This window comes from Myotis lucifugus, unplaced genomic scaffold (assembly GCF_000147115.1).
Source record: "Myotis lucifugus unplaced genomic scaffold, Myoluc2.0 scaffold_113, whole genome shotgun sequence".
In the NCBI taxonomy this organism is placed as follows: Eukaryota; Metazoa; Chordata; class Mammalia; order Chiroptera; family Vespertilionidae; genus Myotis; species Myotis lucifugus.
This window is the reverse complement of record NW_005871161.1, coordinates 3,448,733-3,470,558: the sequence shown is the minus strand read 5'-3', so window position 1 is coordinate 3,470,558 and position 21,826 is coordinate 3,448,733. Positions and strand designations below refer to the sequence as shown.

Below are 21,826 nucleotides of genomic sequence, written 5' to 3'. Positions count from 1 at the left end.
TTTCCACTCTCAAAGTGAATCTCTTAAATAAAAGATGCCACTGTCTTGCAAATGAAAACAAATCTGTGCTAAACTCAATGTGTGAAAAAAACACTGCAGGGGAAGCTCAACTCTCCTGGTCCTAACCTCTTTTATAAAATATCTGTCAGCATGATGAGAAAAAATGTTAAGGTAGAAAGCATCCAAATTAAGAATTTAAAAACATTTCAAGGTATTTTTCTAGTTTCTTTGCTCCGTTCTGTTGGCTTCTTTCAATCCTTATTTTACATTTAAACCTATAGTCTTTCATTCTCTTCTACTTTTCCACTGTGATGCCTTTCTTCTGTCTTCTCATATGATTGTATTACAGATTTTTTTGACTACATTGATATCCAATTAATTCATTGAATGTTTATGTTTAATAACAACAACAGACTGTTGAATCTCAGAGGGAAGGCGGGGGTGGTTGGGTGGGTGGGAAGAGATCAACCAAAGAACTTGTATACATATATGCATAACCCATGGGCACAGACAGTAGTGTGGTGAAGGCCTGGGGTGGGGGCAGGGTGGGCTAGAAGAAGGTCAAAGGGGGGGGTGGGAAAGGGGGACATATCTAATACTTTTAACAATAAGGATTTAAAAAAACAAATAAACAATCACAACAACAAAATAAAAAAGATTTTTTGAAGAAACGTAAGCCTTTGTGTAGAAGAGTTAGTAGGATACATTAGTGAATGACTCAATTCTAATTTTTAATGAATGTCATAATCAACAACTATTATTAGCCAGTGTTACTATTCATGCAGAATATACTATACACACACCCACACAGCTAGATCATCACTACTATGGATATTTCAGTTTTCCCTCTGATCAAACTAAATTGGGCACAGACTTGGCAGGTTTTACATATACTATACAACTCATCACCGTTTCCAAGATATTTACTACACAGTTTGACATGTGGTTTTATATATTACATACGAATCTCCCAGACACCTGGGTTGCTCAGCATCTACCTGATAGGTCAGTTTTCTATCAACATCTGGCAGGTCATGGGTTTTCTTTTTCCCCCTTTTTTTCCTCTTGAAGAAAGGCACTTATCAGGTTTACTGTGGTTGCTGTGTGGTTTCCTGGAAAGCTTTGCTGGGTTATAATTTTTCCTCCGACACGTTTAAGAAAGTATGGCATTTTGCTTTTTATTGAATCCCAAGTGCATGTGCTATGATCTATCTCATATACCTCTTCAAGGATACTTGAATACCAAATAGCCATCAGAAGAAAGTATATCACCTCCCTCCAGAGCAAAGGGCAAGCATGCTTAATGTCCAGCATAAGAAAGAATGCCTTGCCCTGACCAGTTTGGCTCAGTGGATAGAGCATCAGCCTGCGGACTCAAGGGTCCCAGGTTCGATTCTGGTCAAGGGCATGTACCTTGGTTGCGGGCACATCCCCAGTAGGGAGTGTGCAGGAGGCAGTTGATCGATGTTTCTAACTCTCTATCCCTCTCCCTTCCTCTCTGTAAAAAATTAATAAAAATATATATTTTTTTAAAAAAATGCCTTTTCTGCAGAGCAGAAGGAAGGATGTTTATCGCCTACTATAAAATATTTGGATTCCCTGAGCCCAAGGTTCCTTTACTATGATGCAACCCACTCTATGTGTTCTCACCCATCTGGACCTATCTGTGTCACCTCCGTGGGACATGGGGACAGGGAGAGCTTATGCTACTTGCTGTGCTGGGAGTAAATTCTTAATCTCTGACCAGGAATCTCATGTTCTGTCAGAACCTCGACACTCGGTCAGGCTAAATTTAGCTTGCAAATAAGTTGTTCGTTTGTAAAATCTCAGACTCTTTCAACAGCCAGGACATGGACTAATTATTATTATCTTACAATTATCTTAGCCATTGTTAATTATTAAGAAGCCATTTATAAAATATTTATAATTACAATATTTTAATATAAATTGGATTGTTTGCATAAGAGTTCTATTTCTGTTGCTACTACTGTAGTTTTGTTTAAAATGAATGACATCTATTCACCTTAGCCTCATGTTGTTTGCAAGGGATCAGTAACAAAAAAATAATCAAAAATATGTATATTTGAAGATGTCATGCTTAGTTTCTTCCGACAAATAATTAGAAAATTATTTATAAGCATGTAAATTTTTACCAAATTTGTAATTTGAATTTAACATCTAGGTCAGATGTCATTAAAATATTGATTGAAAAAATATATAAATAGCTAGACAAAACAAACAAAATCAAAACACCAGAAAAAGATTTTAAAAATCCATTATATTTCTGCATGGAAAAAATACTTATATTATGAAAAAATAGGGAATAATTGTCTTCTTGTCTTTAATAGATGACCTCCCAGAAAACAATTATTTCCTATTTTTTCATACTATAGAAGACTGTTCATGCACCTCAGAAAAACAATTAGTATCCAAATTTAATAGGGGAATAACAGGAAAGCAAAGCAATGCTTTCAAATGTTTCAAGTAAAATTACAATAAATTATAATTGAAAATGAACACTTTGAAAAAATATTTGGCACCTCATCTGTTTTTCTTCAGATAATTTTGCTCTCAGCTTTATACAAATATTAAAGATACCTGTTGTTTATGTTTACTTTGAGAATGCAATAGCGCAATGTGAAAATGCTTGGGAAAATCACAACCATTAACAAAAGCGTGGCTAACTCCCCTTTACTCTTTGTTGATAATTTATTTACGATTTAATCATTACAATGCATAATTGCATATTTGTTGGCAAACTCTTTAATCCAACAAAATTTTCTTTTAATGATTTTCATCAACAGTTGTTCGATTAGCCCTAGCCAGTTTGTCTCGGTGGATGTCTCGGTGGATAGAGCGTTGGCCTGCGGACTGAAGGGTCCCAGGTTCAATTCTGGTCAAGGGCACATGCCACGGTTGTGTGCTTGATCCCCAGTAGGGGGTGTGCAGGAGGCAGCCGATCAATGATTCTCTCTCATCATTGATGTTTCTATCTCTCTCTCTCCCTCCTCCCTTCCTGTCTAAAATCAATAAAAATATATATTTTAAAAGTTATTAGATTAAATTACTATCCAAAAAGTTATACCACTATATATTTGCATAAATATATGTCCAAGATATTTTCCTATGTGTAAATGCATTTATATATGTATATAATTTCAAGCAGTGCCTAAGTATGACTATGCATACATTTACATTACAAACATAAGTAATATCCAAAGATACAAAACGCATATTCGCATCCCAGACATTTTTTATGACCGAAAGAAAAAACACAATGAATTCTTGACCTATAAGGTATCTTTTTAGTTTTATAAGAACCCTTTAATTTTTGTGTTGTAGTTTATCTCAGATTTTCCCGAATATTACATGTAACTTTTTCTGGGCTCTTGGTTTCTTAAAACTATCACCTCTGAATGATTTGAGGAGAAATGTAATGTACTTTGCCATCTTTGTCAAACTTAATTTTTTTATAATGCATTATGACATCATGTAGTCATATCTCCAAAACACTGCATTGTAAACATGGATGTTCTTATTGATCTATTCAGGTGGTTCTAGAGACTGACTACTGTTATTCATTAAGTGGTACTCTTCTCATAAAATAGAGCCAGTTTGAATTTTGAAAAATGTGTTTTTTCTCCCAGGTGGGTGTGTTTAGGAAGAATCTGAACTCTAAATTCTTTATTCTGGGGCTTGTCAAAAGTTTCTTGCCTTTGGACTTTATAAAATCATAGGCTTTAGAAACTCTTGAAGAAATATACAAATGCTTTCTAAAAGATATATCTGGGCATGAAATTACAGAATGGAAGCAGTAATTCAATTTAGTTGCTGTTGATAAATGGTCAATCTCTTTTCTTTCAGAGGCAATAGTAATAACCCAGTGACAGTATAAGTGAATGTCTTACTCTGTTTTACCCACAAATACTTATTCATTAATATCATGCAATAGAAAATTATAAAGAAGGACAAAATAGTGTACTGTTGTAAATACTAGAGGAGGAGTTTTCAGGAGTATAAAAGTCTTCTCTTTTGTAATTCACCATATGTTTTACTTTGAAATCTTATTTCCATAAGCCATTTTATTTTGGCTCTGCATTTTTATAGCGTTAGAATGTCAATTTTCTATGATAGCTCCCACTTATTAAGTTATCGTATCATTAAAACTCTGTAATAGCATGTAAAAACAAACTTTAAATGTTATTTTTATACATTTAGGTGCAGGTCCACCATTTAGATACTCTAGTGACCATACAATGAATATGTGTTACATATTTTATACATCAATTATCTTAATATTATTCATTCTGATAAATAGCTTGTTTCCTTACATCATACTGTTTGTGATTAAAATGTTAAATTCCAGGAGACTTATTCATGCGTGTCACTTTTTAATTAAGAAGAGAAAGATTAGTCGACCTTTTTTCAAGAGATAACCACATGAAAGTCAACTTTTAATTACCCCTTTTGAAGTTTCAGTCCCAGTTGCTAACTGAGGTTCCAGAATGAAGGTTGGGAATGAGCTGCCACTTGAGAGAAGAGTTTCTCACATGTAGATCATGTCTGAATGCTGCGGGGGGGGGGGGGGGGGCGCAAGGAAATAGACATTCCCCACCACACTGAGCCATGGCGGTGGGCTGGTACTTGGTTACAGCAGGGACTCGGACGTGTTCCCCCCTTCCTTCTCCCTTCCTTATACCCTGGGAGCTCTTGGTCCCCACAGGGGACTGTAAACCTCATCTGCCCCCAGCATCTGCTTCATCTTACCCGTCAGTAGCATTCTCCTCTCTGACACCGGATGCTGTGCTCAATGGCAAACCATTTCTCTCTTTTCAGACTGAGTCCTTTGCGGTGCCATAGCACATGGATTTCAGGACTGCCTGTGAGGAGGTAGGTTAAGTGGCTTTGGGCTTTTCAACTTTTTCAAAACGGGAAGCCCTTGGCCTGCCTTTTATATAAGCGGGACACTGTGTTTGGTGGAGGGATGAGGGATGGGTTTATTTCACGTCCAGAGTAGCCTCTGTTTCTGAAGCCTAGAAAGCCAAAGGGCGCCTGGGGAAGGCGCAGGTATATTCACTCTTCCTTTAAGAAGGAGACGGGAGCATATTCGGCTTATTATTACGTCGCCCTGCTCCATAAACTATGCGCTGCAGGATTTCAGTAGTGGCAGGGTTGGAAGTAATTCTTTCACGTAAATGGTTATAACTCAGAAGTCATCGAAGGTCCCTTTCAGCACTAAAATTCTAGGATTTTATGACTTCAGTATTCTATAACTGTTTCAATATAATTTAATTATTAATCCATGGCCATTCAGATTCTCTGTAGAACTGTCATCACTCCTCAGCATGAGTTAGTGTCGTGACATTGCTCCTCCAAGGATAGTAAAGGGCACGCAAGTGTGCAGCCAAGAGAACTGGACTTGGGTCTCCAGGGACTGTAGCTATTCTATTTTCGGAAGAAATACTATCTTTTTTACTCAACAAAGGGCATTCAAAGCATTGTCTTGTCATTCTTCAGGTAAAATGCTAACATTCACAGGTTAAAATATTTCACATGTTTGCCTAGGAGGTTTAAAATATTTTTATCGTGTACAAATAACCCAAGACAAAAACAACCATAACTAGGTTACCTATGATCGAGTTAAAAACAAACCAGCAAAAAGCTTCTGTTATTAACATTTAGGAAGATTTTTTTAAATGAAATGTCATGTGTTAACATTCTTGCAAAAATCTTTTAAGAAAGTGCCCCAGTTTATTCATAGCTCAGAACCGAATTCTGAAAATGAGTTGCTTTTATATGTTTAAGGCTTATGTTTCTTACATTATAGTTATTGATTTACAAACCTCTCAATGCACTGAGTACTATAACATACGTACATTATTATAACAAAAGCTGCCCCATTCTCTCAGGACCGAAGCTTAAGCTCAAAGACTGGATTTTGCTTTCCGGGCAACTCTCTAATAATTAGGGGACATTTTGCGCATTATTTGCATGTGGAGCGAATGAAACTTTGACTGCATTGGGAATGTGATGAGAAAAGCTTCTTTTTACTGTTTTAGTCCCTTGAACTTTCCCGAGGTGATCTTTTATGTCTCGTTGATGTGTAAAAATAATGTATGTAAGGCCTCTCAGGGAAGGGCCCCTCTCCCCTCCTTGACTGGAGCAGAGCATTATTTGTGAACGCTATTTCTTCCATTGCATTGGGGGGTGGGGGGGTAGGTAGGGGTGGGGGGAGGGAAAGGCCTGATTGTACCGTGCATTGAAAAATCAACAAATGAGAGTTCAAACGGTGTAACACTGTTCAAAACCGAAGAGCATTAGGTGCCCGTGTCTTTATTCTGCTCACTGTGATACTGCAGAGGAATTATCCTTTGCCACTGCTCAGCGAAATTAGCGTGTATGCCTAATGCTTAAGCATCACTTGTATGATTTCATTTTATTTTTTCCAGTTTCCTCGCATGATGGTGTCTCTGTTACTGGTTTTTAAGAGCTTGTTTATGGCTAAAGAGATGTTAACCATTTCGCATGCGTTGCAAATGAAATACCTTGTTTTTTGTTATTATTTTACTCTAGTGTCTTACTCTTTGGTTGTATCAAATTTGTGTGTTAAATACTAGTGTAACCAAGTTCTGTTTAAAAAAAAATCAACAGATGTGCTCAACTATGTTCACATGGCTTTGATATTATTTACACCCCTCTGTCCGGATGCTGGCTTCTGGTTGAGATCACATTATAAGCATGAGAGACTTTTCTATGTGAAAAACAGAAAATTATGTTTTATCTGAAGAAACATGTAATTTGCTTTCCTTGAAATATCATCCTCCAGACATATCCATTGGAGTGATGCTTTAGAATAGATTAATGGACACAATTTAGTGAGTTCCTGCTGTGTATTTGTCTCACAGAGGAGGAAAGGACATCTGCAAAACCTTAATTTTCTTTGAAGTAGATGATAACTCTTAGGAAATAATTACAGGGTAATATCATATCAAATGGGATAGAGGGCGTAATGGTATGTATTAGTGCAAGGTATAAAGCAGTTTACAGAGAGAATTATCTTGGGAGGCTGCTTTATCTAAGCATATTCTTATCAACATTATGAAACATCCTTTTTTAGAAACACACCTCTAGCAATTCACATTAAATTTCTATTTCAAGAGAAAGCCTAGTATTATTTGCATGGAATTGGGTGTTCATTAAATACTAAGAACATAAATGCTTTCTATGAGCTTATCCCCTTCTCTAAATGAGCACTAAATCAATAATCATTAAATTAAAATGCAATTGCCAAAGTGGTCACTCTTCCTATGGATTTGGTGCAGAATAACCGCCAGAGACTATATGATGTCTCAAAAATGTTTCATTTTGTATCTCTGACCAATGGGAAGGCTAAGGGCACGTGCCAGGGAGAATCTGCTTATTTATCGGGGTGCATAGTATAACACTGACCTGCTTCAGGAGGTGACAAGTTTAAAGCTACGTGGTACAAGTTTGGAAATCATCACCGGCTGTTTCAAATTCCCAAAACAGTGTGAAGCAAAACAGTGGATTGTGAATCAAGAAAAAAATAAAAAAGAATCTTGGGTCTCAAACCAGGCTCTGTTTTTGATTAATTGTATTAATTTAGGCAGTTCACATTGCCTCTTTACTTTTTAAATTTATCTTTATTGTTGGAAGTATTACAGATGTTCCCCCCCCCCAATTAACCCTCTTCACTCCCCATCCAGGCCTTCACCACACTATTATCTGTCATTGGGTTATGCATATATGCATAAAGGTTTTTTGGTTTATTTCTTCCCAGCCTCTTTATCCTTGTTCCCTTATCTGTACAAAGTGTGTGTGTGTGTGTGTGTGTGTGTGTGTGTGTGTGTGTGTGTGTTGGTGACTAGAAATGATGAAATGGCGAAGGTTAGAGAAGATGTTTAGGGGGTTCTTTTTCAGATTTAAAATTCCATGATAGAGACAGAAAGTAGATTAACATGGTTGCCTAGCCCTGAGGAAGGGGCTGGGAAAATGGTGGCAATACATTTCTTTTTGGAGAAAATTGATTATAATGGTAGTTCTATAACTTAATATAAAAAAGTTCCCACATTGAATTATATAATTTAAGGGTTGAATTCTATAGCATGTAAATTGTAACTCAATAAAGCTGTTGCAGAAACTCTATAATTAGATAAGTATTAAACAAAATGTTCGTTAATTTTCTAACATAGTATAAAAACTACACTCTTTACTCTCCAAATGTTCATGTGGATTTTCTGACATCGTCTCCATTACCGGGGGTCGGGGGGGGGACTTGATGTGAAATGGTTCTCCCTTTCTCTGCACCTACGTTAGGTGTTCAGTCTCAGACGCATCAGAGTGTGTTTTCTGTAGCTCTGACGTGTTATTCATCATGTTTTACAGGAAATCAACCATCCAGCATAATGTATAAGCTAAGCATAATATGTTCTCTGTTTTTGTCTGAAGACAAAGACAGGGATTTGTTTGCTGCAGGATGGCAATCAGGAGCCTTTCAAAGTCCGGCTGCACCTGGCCAAAGACATTCTGATGATCCAGGAGCAGGATGTGATATGTGTGTCTGGTGAGCCTTTCTATTCTGGTGTAAGTAGCTCTTCCTTCCGTTGAAGATTTTTGTTTGTGTTCATGAAAATATTTATCCACAGAAAACTATTCGTATGTTTTTCTTTTATTGTAGAGCTTAGTCCAGCGGTTCTCAACCTGTGGGTCGCGGCATTAGGAAGGTTGAGAACCACTGGGCCCTAGTCGATAATCCTGCGTGAAATTTTTGTTTACATCATTAAGGGAGCAGGGTCCTTGCAGAAGTACCCATACTGGCTCCACAGCCACACATTTAGATGCCGTCTCCAGCGTGGTGTCTCACTGTTAAATCTGTGAGGGCTTTCTATGTACATCATCATGACATCTAACATAAAGCCATTTCACTGCTTTCTTTCCAATTGTTATGTTGTTTATTTCCATTTCCTGATTTGCTGTACTACCATTGAGTAGAAATGAAGCAAGTCATGATCCTTGACTTGCTTTCAAACTCCGAGAGTATGCTTACTGTGAAACATAATGCTAGTGAGAAGAGACGTGGTCATTAGATGCTCAGGTTAAGGAAGTTCCATCCCATTCAGACTTTGCAGAAAGTGCTTCTTATAAATGAGTGTCGAACTTCATCAAGTGATCTTTTTGCATTTGCTGAGATTATTATGGGATGTTTCTCTTCAATTCTATCCAAGTTCTCCCCCAAACTTTTTTCAAAAGAGAGAGTAGGTCTGTGTATATTCGTTATTTCAGCTGCCACATTTAAAAGCGATAACAATATTTCAATGTTGAAATACTGAATTTCACAAATTATAAAATTTTACTGATCCAGGTCCTGTGTAATAAATTTATGCCAGATTTATATAAGTCATATTTCTGTAGTTAAAAAAAGAAGGAAAGAATGAAAGAAAGGAGGGAGGAAGGGAGGAAGGAAGGAATGAAGGAAGGAAGGAAGGAAGGAAGGAAGGAAGGAAGGAAGGAAGGAAGGGGTGTAGTTTTTATACTATGTTAGAAAATCACTAGCTTTTCCTTAACTAAAAGAGAGGGTAATCCCATGGGAGCAATTTAATCTAATTTGACAGCAAGGAAGGAAGGAAGGAAGGAAGGAAGGAAGGAAGGAAGGAAGGAAGGAAGGAAGGAAGGAAGGAAGGAAGGAAGGAAGGAAGGGATAAGGCACTAGTTTTTCCTTAACTAAAAGAGAGGGTAATCCCATGGGAGCAATTTAATCTAACTTGACAGCAAGACCCGTGGTTCAGGATGATTTAAATAGTCTGTGACAAAAGAATGGTCAGCAGTCTGCAAAAAGGCCATTAGCTTTACTTAGTGAGGGCCCATTGATTTAGGACCCGGTGTGACTCCCATTGGATGTTAGTGAGGAGTGAGGTGGAAAGTTCAGCATTATTCACCACCAACAAGACACTCCAAGGTAAGTCTATTAATAAGCTGAAAATTAAGTCTTCAAGCTAAAGAGCTACAGTGTCTGGGGAATCCCAGAAGCCAACTGTTTGATACTTACTGTAATTTTCTTCTCAGATCACATATGGCAACAAAGTTAAGGTGATGTCTTTAATGTTATTGCACAACAAATGATAAGTTCCAAAACTTGTCCTGTTTTATAATAAAATTGTTTTTCTTAAATGAAACTAATTTCACCTAAAGGATATCTTCCACAGTGGTATTTCAGTGCTAGTTAGAAGAGCAATGAGTGTGACTGATAATTTATGGCTCTTTCTGAGGCTAAGTTAGCATTAGATAGAACTTGCTAGAACACTCAGACATATGGTGTTAGATAAAAGTCCAACTTCATTCTTGCAGATGGAAAATGATATAAATATTGGAAAAGTTAAATCCCATTTGCTCAACCCAGCTCCAGGTTGAATGTGGAGTCTTGGAAAGTCTGCTTTCTATCCAATTATTTTTTCTTTATAGGAAATCTGTCCCTTCTTTCGGATTCCTTTGGAGATTTCAGAGTCTTTGCCTACAGTGGCCTGCAGGTTCACTCTGATGCATCTTATCTAAAGATGTTTGCTATGTGCTTTGCTTGAAAGACATACGACTTCTTAAATATGAGGGTTTCTGCATTTCTTCCATTCAAAAGAATGATCAGTTATTAACTTTTTAAGTGTTGCTTATTTCCCATTCCCTCTGTTCTTCCCTTGAGTAATTTTTTTGCATGTATTTTACAACAGCTCCTTTGATTCTTCATCCTCTACTTTTTCTCATATTTTATACCTGTTTGTCTCTCTGTGCAGTGCTAAAGTAACCCTTTAGTCTTCCTTTCAGTCCACTAAGCTCTCTTTGGTTAAATTTAGTCTTTTGTTTGAACTATATATTGAAATTCTGATTCTGGTAATTATATTGTTTGCTTCTAAAAGTTCCATTCTGTCCCATTTAATAATAGTCTATCCCATCAAAATATTTTATATTACTGTCATTCATTTGACATCTCTTGTTCTAGTAATCATGGTAATCCTATTTCTGTGATTGGATCTGGAATTCTAGTATCTGCCATCTTTGCAGATCTTGGTGTGTTGTTTGTCCCTTGTTTGTTTGCTGACTCACTCATTGTGGTCTGTTTCCTCCTGTGACTTCTCACTGTGAGCTCGTGTTGTTTGATTCTGTGGGGGAATTTTTTGGAGTTTGACTCTATAATGTGTTACAAAGACTATTTGCATCCTTAAACAAGTGCCTACGGATGCTAGCAACTTAGATATCCTTTAAACTTAATGCTCAGTTAGGCTTTTGAGGCTACCTAGGTAGAACAAAATTCATTTCAAACTCACCTGTGGACCAACTCATTTACAGATTCTCAGAAGAATTGGTTTTTAATTCTTATATTGAGAGCCAAGTTCAAAATGGGCGAGTCTTCTATTACTCTTTTGGTGGTTGGGATCATTTTTCATCCTTACACTCTACGACAGGGCCAATTCTCACCTTGCCCCTGACCTGCTAGTTGTGGGCTCCCTGGGGATGCCATCGGGGCCAGAGGTCACGTGAGCCTTCTTACCTCCTGGCTCTTCTTACCTTCATACCACTTCAACATTGTTTCTGACAACTTAGAGTTTTTTCTTCTTTGTTATTTCCCTGACTTTATTTTTTGTTTGTTTGTTTTGTTTTGTTCATGATTTTATTGTGCTGCCCTGGAAAGGGATTTCCGTATATTTGACTCAAGAGTGTCAGACCCAAGGTTAGGTTTGTGTGTGTTGTTTTTTTAACGGTAGAAAGACTACTGGTTTTTAGATCAGACAGACTTGACTTATAATCTCAGCCTCACTATTTGCTAGCTTTGTAATCGGAAGTGAGTTCATTACCGCTTCTGAATATTGGTTCTCATGAGTGAAAAAGATGGAATACCTGATTTTCATAATTCACTTGACAGCATTAAATGAGATTGCATTACCATGGTGATTCCTAGCAGTGAACAATGAAGATTGTTCCCTTTTTCTCATTTTCTGATTATGTGCTATTTATATATTTTTGTCTTAGTTTCACAACCTTCATTTGAGGTCACAATTGTTTCCAAAAATAATGAATGAACTACAAATCTGGATATTTATTCCTTTCTACAATTTATTTTGTGTACAACTTTGAATGCTTATTCCGGATGAGCAATTTGAGCTGGAAAAATAGTCTTTCTGTATAAAATTAGAAAATGAATCATCTCATCTCAAATGAAATGAGTGAATCTTTTTAAATATAAAAGAGTTTCATTATTAGTGCTTTAAATCAAAATATTCTTAATATGACATAAGTAAAAAGAGCCTTAGATTATCTTAAAGATTATAGATTGCCCGGCTGGCATGGCTCAATGGTTGAGCACCAACCTATGAACCAGGAGGTCACAGTTCGATTCCTGGTCAGGGCACATACCCAGGTTGTGGGCTCGATCCCAGTATGGGGCATGCAGGGGGCAGCCAATCAATGGTTCTCTCTCATTGATGTTTCCATCTGTCTCTCTGTCTCCCTTCCTTTCTGAAATCAATAAAAATATATACTTATTTTTAAAAAACAATCCCTTTGAACCTGGTTTATTTGCACTTGCAATTCCAGACATATACATGAATCATTTATATGCTGGGCCATGCCAGCCTCCCAGCTCTGCTCTCAGATCTTCATAACAATATGACTTGTAGTGATAAAGATAAGAACTTAGTTGACAACGATAATATTTACCACTGACATTGAAATATTTTGATGTAACCAAAACATGGTCATTCCTTAGACAACAAGGATGCGTAATGTGAAATTGAGAAGAGCTTTAAATTTGATCCCAAAATATGTCCAAAAAATCATTGGAAAGAAGAAATTTTTAGACATTTAGCTATTTAATAACACTACAGACCTTTTATCTTGACAAATAAATTATTAATGTTTGATTTTAAAATTACAAAAGACTCCATTTACTGCAAGATTTGTGAGTCTCTATGCGGACACTGTGTGTGTGTGCGTGCGTGTGTGTACGTGTGTGTGTGTGTGTGTGCGTGTGTGTGCGCGCACATAAAATAAAACCTAGAGGAGTGATATGTTGTGTAAATGCAGTTTTCTAAAAGCTAACCATTTTTAACATCCTTTCTTTCAGGAAAGAACGGTGACCATTAGAAGACAAACTGTAGGAGGATTTGGATTAAGCATAAAGGTAACCTGTGTTTCCAGTCTAGCCTTATAAAGGTTGTACTATAATGCTGCATTTTTGTGTATTTTAATTTTATCTGATTAGTAATTAGATATATGGCTATAGCAAACTCCTCAATATTTGGATTGAAATGTAAGTTAAGTAGATTCTCATAGGACCTTGGTCACCTTTTGATTAAGAAATTTTGCAGAAGTATTTGGAACTTTTTTCTCACCTGGCATTAAATATAACTAATAAATGTTTGTATCTGGTTTCATCTAAAATACCAAATATGGATGGTGTTTTAGTGTACATATCATACTTTAATCAACCAGCGTAGGAACTACTGACCTATCAGTGAATGGAACAAGAGCAGGTTCTATGCTAATGAGATCTTAAGTTAAGTGTTGGTTGAATTCTATTCATTGCCTGTCCAGTTTCTAAAAAAAACACTGAATTTTTATTTTTTCAAATTAAAAAGCACAATATATGATTTTATCTTTACAGGGGGGAGCAGAACATAACATTCCAGTTGTCATTTCAAAAATCTCCAAGGAGCAAAGAGGTAAAGTTTTAAGAGAATAATGCAGTAGCCATTCCTTTGTCAGCTATTGTTTTTGAAGAATAAGATGGTATTTAAGAATCATAAATTGGTATGTCATTGAACAGCTCCAGCTTCCCCAAGACCAGGCAGTAAGTGACTGAGTCTGATTCCTGAGTCTATGCCCTTTATTACCCCAGGGAAGGGCTTCTCTAGGGAGAGTGAGAAGGAAAGAAAATAGAGGCTATGACTGCATCTGAATTGGGGGTGCATAGCATTTTAATTCTTTCATTAAACAAACATACAAAGAAATGAGATAATAACTCACATGAAGTATAAGCAATTTTATGTACTTATTATTTACAGTTCTCAGATGCAAGTTAACTCAGTTATCCCTCCACATAAACTGTTATCTAGGAAAAACACTGAAGATGTAAAGCGATGGAAATGTATACAATAATCAAATGTTTAAAAAGAAAGTGGGAGCTGATTCAAAGGCTGATGGACTGAATGTCTAGAGCTAAACTTTTTCATGGCTACCTTAAAATGGTCAGTACATGGTAAAATTTAGTCATCACCCAGAAGAGTGACTATTCTTTTTTAAAAACCGTACGATCTGAAATGGTAGAACTAAAGAGAACTATCACAGCTCGTGTTTCAGTATTTGGGCTGAATCATGTGATTACTTTTGTATTTCCATTGTGCATCTTTTAAGATAATATCCATAGTAAGCATTTATTTTTTCTTTTATCAGTTTGACTTAAAAAATTCTTATCTGTGTGAAGAAAGTAGTTCATGCACAATCAGCTGTCCCTTTGCATTCACAGCAGAACTTTCGGGGCTGCTCTTCATCGGGGATGCGATCCTACAGGTATGCATTTTGCCAGTATTGTTTTATGGCAACCAAAACATGAAGTCAACCATGATATACCATCTGAAACTCTACTTCTCCTTCATTGCAGATCAATGGAATTAATGTGAGAAAATGCAGACATGAAGAAGTGGTGAGTTTTCTTTACTTTTTCTTTAAATCATGACTTTCCCCATGTGTAAATGAAGATTTAGTACATTGCTAAAAACTATTCATGTTATTGATTTGAAGGATATGACATTGGACCAATGTGCTATCAGATTTACAAAGGATCTCTTGATCTCTTAATTAGTGGTGTTCTTTGTTTCTTTGTTTGTTTGTTTGTTTGTTTTCATATTTGAAATAGATCAGGGAGGACAGCCCAGGATGAAATGTAACTCAAAGATATACTTAAGGAGGGTCATTTGCTATGTTTTTTCCTATGGTTTTTTTAAATTAATGCCTACCAATTAATGTCCACTAAGTATATTTCTACATGAAATACATCTCAAAATTTTTGCAAATATTTAAAAGCAATGAAATTTATGCCTGTAAAATCTCACACAGTAGCAGGTCAATTGGAAGATCATATAAAGTCTGAGAGAGAGAGAGAGAGAGAGAGAGAGAGAGAGAGAGAGAGAGAGAGAAACAGAGATTTTAACGGAGCTTAATTTCAAGGCAAACAGGTTTAAAACTAGGCAGATTGGTCTTCAATTTTTATTGTGGCATTTTGTTGGATTTTGTTAAACCTGCCGATCTGAAACCTTGGCCTCAGATATTCTAACCCAGTCAGTTTAGGTTGGACCAGGAATTAGGATTTTAAACAATCACTTCAAGTGGTTCCATTGCATGTGGCTTCTAAACTATACTTTGGGAGAAGATGGAAGGTTGAGAAGCTTCTGTTTGAGATGCTGAGATGCCATAACAATTATGCAGAAAGGAATAGGAAAATGTCAGGGACTTGGGAAAATGCTTGCCATGGTTGATTAAATAACACTTACAGAACGTTTGTTGTATTTCTGTCATTTCATGTGGGAAGAATTAGAGGAGAAATTATGGTTAATTGTTTACACTCAAGGGTCAAGCAAAATATAAAGTATTGTAAGCCTTTTGCTTCCTACAGCTCTAATTTATTTGGTTGTGTAATACATTGCTCCTCTGCTAAAAGGGATTTAGAAAACCCTCTGATATATTTACGTATTTCAACCCTCAAAGAGACAACCTCTAGTGTCTGTGAAAAGCTGAAGTTCTACAAGTAGTAATATTTATTAGGGAGGGTCCTTGATTAGGAGCACTTAGAATAATTAATCAGTATTCGTCACTTGTCTTTGTCTTCTTAAAAATCTTACTGGGGCCACCCCTATTGCCACTGGGTGGTGGATTTTATGTAAAATATGAATCTGTCAAGTCTCAAGCTTCCTGCACGTATGCACAGAGGAAAGTAGTGTTTTAGGCAAGTGAGAGAACTCTGCATAGCAAAGAGCACTGTGTGCAGACTCATGTTAATTTTAAATATGGTAATGTAAGCAAAGATATTTTAACTTTAGTCTTTCCCCTCAAAAGTACAAAGTGATTTTAAGCTCATTATACTGGGAGCAAAATGAAGTGCATTCTCTTTTTCCAACCACATGCTGTTAGATGGAATCGTTTTTGCACTTTGCTCCTCAGAGGCAGGCAGCATGCTTAAGATAAATAGTGATGGACCTTTGATTAAACAGGTTAATGGGGCATGAAAGTCTAGAACACACCAATAATGCCACTTCTTAAGGACATCCATTCTCTTTCAAAGAAAGGGAATTTAGAATTGCATTACAAGTGTGTGTGGTGCCCTAGCTGGTTTGGCTGAGTGGATAGAGTGTCAGCCTGTGGACTGAAGGGTCCTGGGTTTGATTCTGGTCAAAGGCACATGCCCGAGTTGCAGGCTCGATCCCGAGTAGCAGGAGGCAGCCAATCAATTATTCTCTCTCAGCATTGATGTTTCTGTCTCTCTCTCCCTCTCTCTTCCTCTCTGAAATAAAAAATATATAAAAAAAAACCCAAACAAATTATATGTGGTCCTTCACAATAAACTTTTATCTTTAAGATGCTTAACCTTATCAGCTTTGAAATATAGGTACTGACATTCTTATTTAATTTCAATCTTTTACTTCCCAACAGAGATTTGATGCTTTTGTCCTCACTACTAATTACCTGAACAAATAGACTACTACACCTCAGTGGAACTAAGATGTTAATTAAATGTTTAAGAATGGATTTACATGGGCAGAAAAAGTACAAGCATCTCAGAGGATGTAGATGGTCTTAAAATAGCATGCTGATATTACCACATTCCTTAGTCCAAGTCAGTAATTCACACAAAGTTTCAAATTCAGAAACAAATTTTGTAGACATGACTATATATTGTTTGTGCATGTAACTTTTATTAATCTACACTATTCAGTCACATTGTTAGAAATTCTGCATTTAGCTCGAATCAGCTTCACTCTTTTTATTTTACTTTTTTATTTTATTTTTTCCATCACCATTGATCCCTTCTACGCCCTCTTCCACCTGCACCCCCACCCCACCCACATTGTTGTTCATGTCCATGATGATCAGCTTCACTCTTTTAAAATTTAATTTAATTTTTTAATATATTTTTTATTGATTTCAGGGAGGAAGGGAGAGGGAGAGAGAGATGGAAACGTTAATGATGAGAGAGAATCACTGATTGGCTGCCTCCTGCATGCCCCACACTTGGGATCGAGCTCACAACCCGGGCATGTGCCCTCGACCAGAATCGAACCTGGGATCCCTCAGTCTGCAAGCTGACGCTCTATCCATCAAGCCAAACCGGCTAGGGCCAGCTTCACTCTTAAGAAGCCTTCAACAGTATAGCTGTTACTTTTGTATTGAAGTTTAAGGTTTGAATTAATGTAATGTATATGAAAATGCCAGCACAGCTCTGGAAACTTAGAAAAAGTATACGTTGTTTTATGCCATCAAATACTATTGCTTCACACACTGGCACTTGTAGTGGAAGAGTTTGTATCCTGACTCTACAATCAAGATTGTTATAAATACAAATCTATTAATATAATTGAAATTTCTATCTCATAAGACTTTTAAAATAGAACAGGTCATTACAAGGCCAAGCAGGAACAATGGCTAGATGATTCCAGAGATTTTCTTCTAAAAGAACATTTCTGATTTCAGGTTAGAGGTTCATGGGCCCTAAAAAAGAGATTCATCTGGTTTTTTAAAATTTTATGGTCTTAATAATAAAAATATTATAGTTCTGATCTGTGATTTTAAAATCAATTCTAAAAAGCTGTGTAATTCGTGGTGGAAAATCAACATGGTGGTGGGCAAGACCAGAGTGAGGGTGAGAGTGTGAGTGGGTAAGTGTGTGCGGGGGCGAGTTGGAAAACAATAGGAAATTGAAGAAAGAACTAGAGGATGATACCAACAAACGGAAGCATACACCTTGTTCATGGATTGGGAGAATTACCGTCATTAAAATGTATATGCTACTCAAAGCAATCTATAGATTCAGTGGAATTCTGATGAAAATATCTATGGCCTATTTCACAGAATTAGAACAAACACTTCTCTGATACTGTTTCTTATCAACAGTTGGAATCAGGTTAAACATCTCCTAGTTACATCCTGTTGAGTTTGCTGATTAGTTTGGAAAATGTCTAAGAATTCCTTCTCAGTTGCTTTCACAAAGCAATATCAAAAGGAAGGCATACTTTATTGCTGCGTTTGACGTCCTTGACAATGCAATATTGGTTGCTGTTAATTCGGTGTGTGATTCCTGCCCTGTAGGGGAAGTGAGCTCGTTAGTTCCAGCAGTGAACAGAAACAGTGCTGGGCCGGTCTTCAGACCTACATGCTATGTGTCTGAGACATCTTTATTGTGTCTCCAGTTTATGAAGCTCCGATAGGAACAGAATCAGCAGCAGGGTTGTAGCTATTTCCCAGTCCAGTGATCTGACAAGTTGTTGCCCCAATCAATCTGTCACCACGTCCCTCCCATCTTTTCTCTCGTTAAGTTGTAGCTGTGGACCAGCACCACCTGGGGTTATGGCTGCCCCAGGTTGCCATGGAGACGGAGCAATAATAGAGATGGAAGTAGAGCTTTGTTTCCTCCTGTTATTACTGGCACACATTCACTTGTTGTACCCAGCGCTTCAAATATAACCAAGGCAGGTGGCATGACAATAAGGGAATTTCAAAGACACGTGAGTCTAGTGTCTTTAACACTCCATCTGGGCAGGGAGTCCAGCTTCCCTTATTCTCACCTGCTTTTCAAAGGAAATGTTTGTGGGAATTACAATCAGTCCTTCTTTCTAAGGCTGTTTCGCTTGAAAGTATTCTCTGTGAGTTTACATGCACTCAAAAAACATTCTTCTAAAATCTCTGTCTGAATAGAAACCATTTCTATTTTATGTCTCAAGTGAATAGTCTATAGATGGTATTCATTCGCTTCTATTCATTTAAAGGGCTAGAGCTTAACTTCCCTTGTTACTAAAGCATTGCTAGGAAGTCACAGGACATACTCAAGACTCGAGATGTCCTCTGAGAAACTGTGGTTTTAATGTAGAGGCTAATCTAAACACAGACTGGCACAGAGCTATTTTTAACATATTATCAATAATGTGTTTACCCCTTTCCTGGCAGTCCCTTTGGATTAAGATGACACATGCAGTTTGGAGAGAAATGAAGGTGCTAATGAACCCTAAGTGCACGAACAGAAAGTTTTCCTAAGGAGTGTTTTTTGTTGGTTTGTTCTTTTGTTTTTGTTTTTTGTCATTCAGGTACCGGGAGTGTCCTTAGGGAGTGTCCTTAGGGACTTTGTTGGAATAGAAGTAGAAAAGTAGATGAGAGAGAAGTTCAAGAAGACAAAATAGACAATACGTTTATAATTTTGCTAACAGTCCATCCTTATATATTTTTAGTAATTCCCATACAGGTAATATAGGGACATATATGGCTTCCAAATAGAGTAAATGCCTCTCATAAAGTATCCGTACTATGCATAATTCCATAAATATCTTATGGCTTATACAGTTGTCATCTCTCCAGTACTGTTGTGCATGATAAGTTTCTTCATGTATTTAGCAACATGTAAGGCAAACTATTTTCTCCCTATTCCCTTAATATATTCTATTTGGGAAATTCATTTACACTATTATAGTTGAGACATACACATCTATTTTTAAGTATTTGAAATTATCAGACTCCCAAAGAAACTACTGTTTTCCCCTGGCCGTACAGCTATGTTTCTCCCTGTGCAAACTTCAGTAACCAAGGAAATGCTGGCATAGCCTAATCTGGTGACCCCACAATGATGCTAATGGTATTAGAGGATACTATACTCAATGAGTATCATGGGGGGGAGGGGCATTTAAAATTCAGAATAACAAAAGTAAATTGACTTACACAATAGACTAAAATGACAGTATATGGCAGAAAACAGCACAAGACCTAAAATGTTTACTTCTTGAGGTCTGTGTTCTGCAAACATGATAATATGCACAAACAGATATTTAGTAATTGCATGCTGCAGCTGCAAATCTAATGTGGGTGTAATAGTGTTTGTTTTTTCAGATCTTGACAATTCATTTTATATGAGATAAGATTATACAGAACTCTGAAAAAATAAGGAAGAGAGTTCCCTCTTTTCCTTCAAAATTCTACTTAATTCTGTGCACTATTTACAACCTAGACATTTATGTAGCTATGGTTTTTAATATCATACATTTAGAATAAATATGTGCATTAGTTATTTCAGTCAAATGTGATTATACAAAATGTTTTCATCCATATGAGGTTATTTAATAACTCTGTATTTTCCTAGATAAATATGGAGATGTTTTGTACCTCACTATCCTACCTCAAATATATCATAATTATATAGAAAAGTACACTAAAATATGTCCAGCCTGTTAAATGTGTCTTTTTCTCCCACCTTCCATTATTTTTTAATACTTATGAAAGTAATTTCATTTTCTTATACTGTATTTGTAAAAACTTACAAACTATTTTTGAAATATAATAAAGAGAGTCAGCATCTTTATTCAGTGCCTGATTTTAAACGACATGGTCTGATTGTTTTAACATTTAAGATAACTTTATTGCTTAGTAAAATTAACTTATTAAGGTTATTCATTCAAAAGTATGTAATGATGACATTTATGGGCCAGCTGAGGCTAAGCTATTTGAATTCATCTGTGAACAAGATATAGCTCGCTGCCCTTATGTAGCACACAATTTCATGGAGCAGAGACAGACTACATATTAGCACAGTATCTGGTAGATTACAAGGTGCAATTGAGCATGAAAAACGACAGGCAGAGCAGGTAAACAAGGAAAGAAAGGATGTGGAGAGCTATAATTTTAAATCAGCTGATAAAGGTAGGACTCATTGGAATGTTTTTGGAGCAAAGTGTAGAAGGAGGTAAAGATTTAGCCATGCAAATGTGTAGAAAAGGGCCATGCTAGACAGAGGGAACAGTCATATTAAAGAAGTATCATGAGTTTTCTTATATTCTTATTTTTCTTAACTTTTTTATTAGGAATTGCAGCTTAATTTGACAAAACGTCCTTTCAGAATTTCTAATGAAAAAGAAAAAAATCTACCTGTATCTATCTATCTATCTATCTATCTATCATCTATGTCACAATAATAGATAATGTATGTATATTTAACTTGTTGATGAAATTAATTATATTGGCAATAAATTCTTGATTTTTATCCAGATTTGCTCTGTTGAAATAAAGGCTCATAGAACAATTTAATTTGTCATTTGTTGGATTCTGTATGCTAATAGTGAATTTTGAATTATTTCATCCATATTCATATTAATGATAGTCTCTTATTTCTTCAAGCTATTTATGTAACCCTTTTATATTAATTTTTATTTATTTTAGTTTGATTTCATAATATGGATTGGAAAGATCACTAATTTTATGCTGGAATAATTTTTTCTTTAAGAATTAGATAAGACAAAGTAAAGTATTGCTTGATTCATTAAGGTAACCATTTTGAGATTAAAACAAATAGTGGGAAGCATTTCTGTTATTAGGTCTACTAACGAACAAAGCATTCTGCTTGTTGAGTTAAAGTTCAACTCATGTAGGATGTGACTTTTCACGGGCTTTTTTGCATAAAATCTTGTTTTAATGGGGCCTTCGAAAGTGATGGAGTTATTTTTAGTGTGAGCTTTAAACATTTTACTAAAATTCGATCCAGTATTTCAACATTCTTGCTTCACTAGAGCAAATG

General features: G+C 36.3%; 1 protein-coding gene across 1 annotated transcript in view; it reads left to right on the top strand.

The window, feature by feature from the left end:
• Positions 1 to 21,826, top strand: part of SNTG1 (syntrophin gamma 1) — a 74,314-nt gene that overhangs the window by 12,382 nt on the left and 40,106 nt on the right. The window contains exons 3-8 of the mRNA XM_023757776.1: positions 4,843 to 4,890; positions 8,470 to 8,604; positions 13,130 to 13,186; positions 13,670 to 13,727; positions 14,531 to 14,574; positions 14,666 to 14,707. Of these exons, the coding sequence (XP_023613544.1) occupies positions 4,864 to 4,890; positions 8,470 to 8,604; positions 13,130 to 13,186; positions 13,670 to 13,727; positions 14,531 to 14,574; positions 14,666 to 14,707 (363 nt within the window). The 5' untranslated portion in view covers positions 4,843 to 4,863. The remainder of the gene's footprint in view (positions 1 to 4,842; positions 4,891 to 8,469; positions 8,605 to 13,129; positions 13,187 to 13,669; positions 13,728 to 14,530; positions 14,575 to 14,665; positions 14,708 to 21,826) is intronic.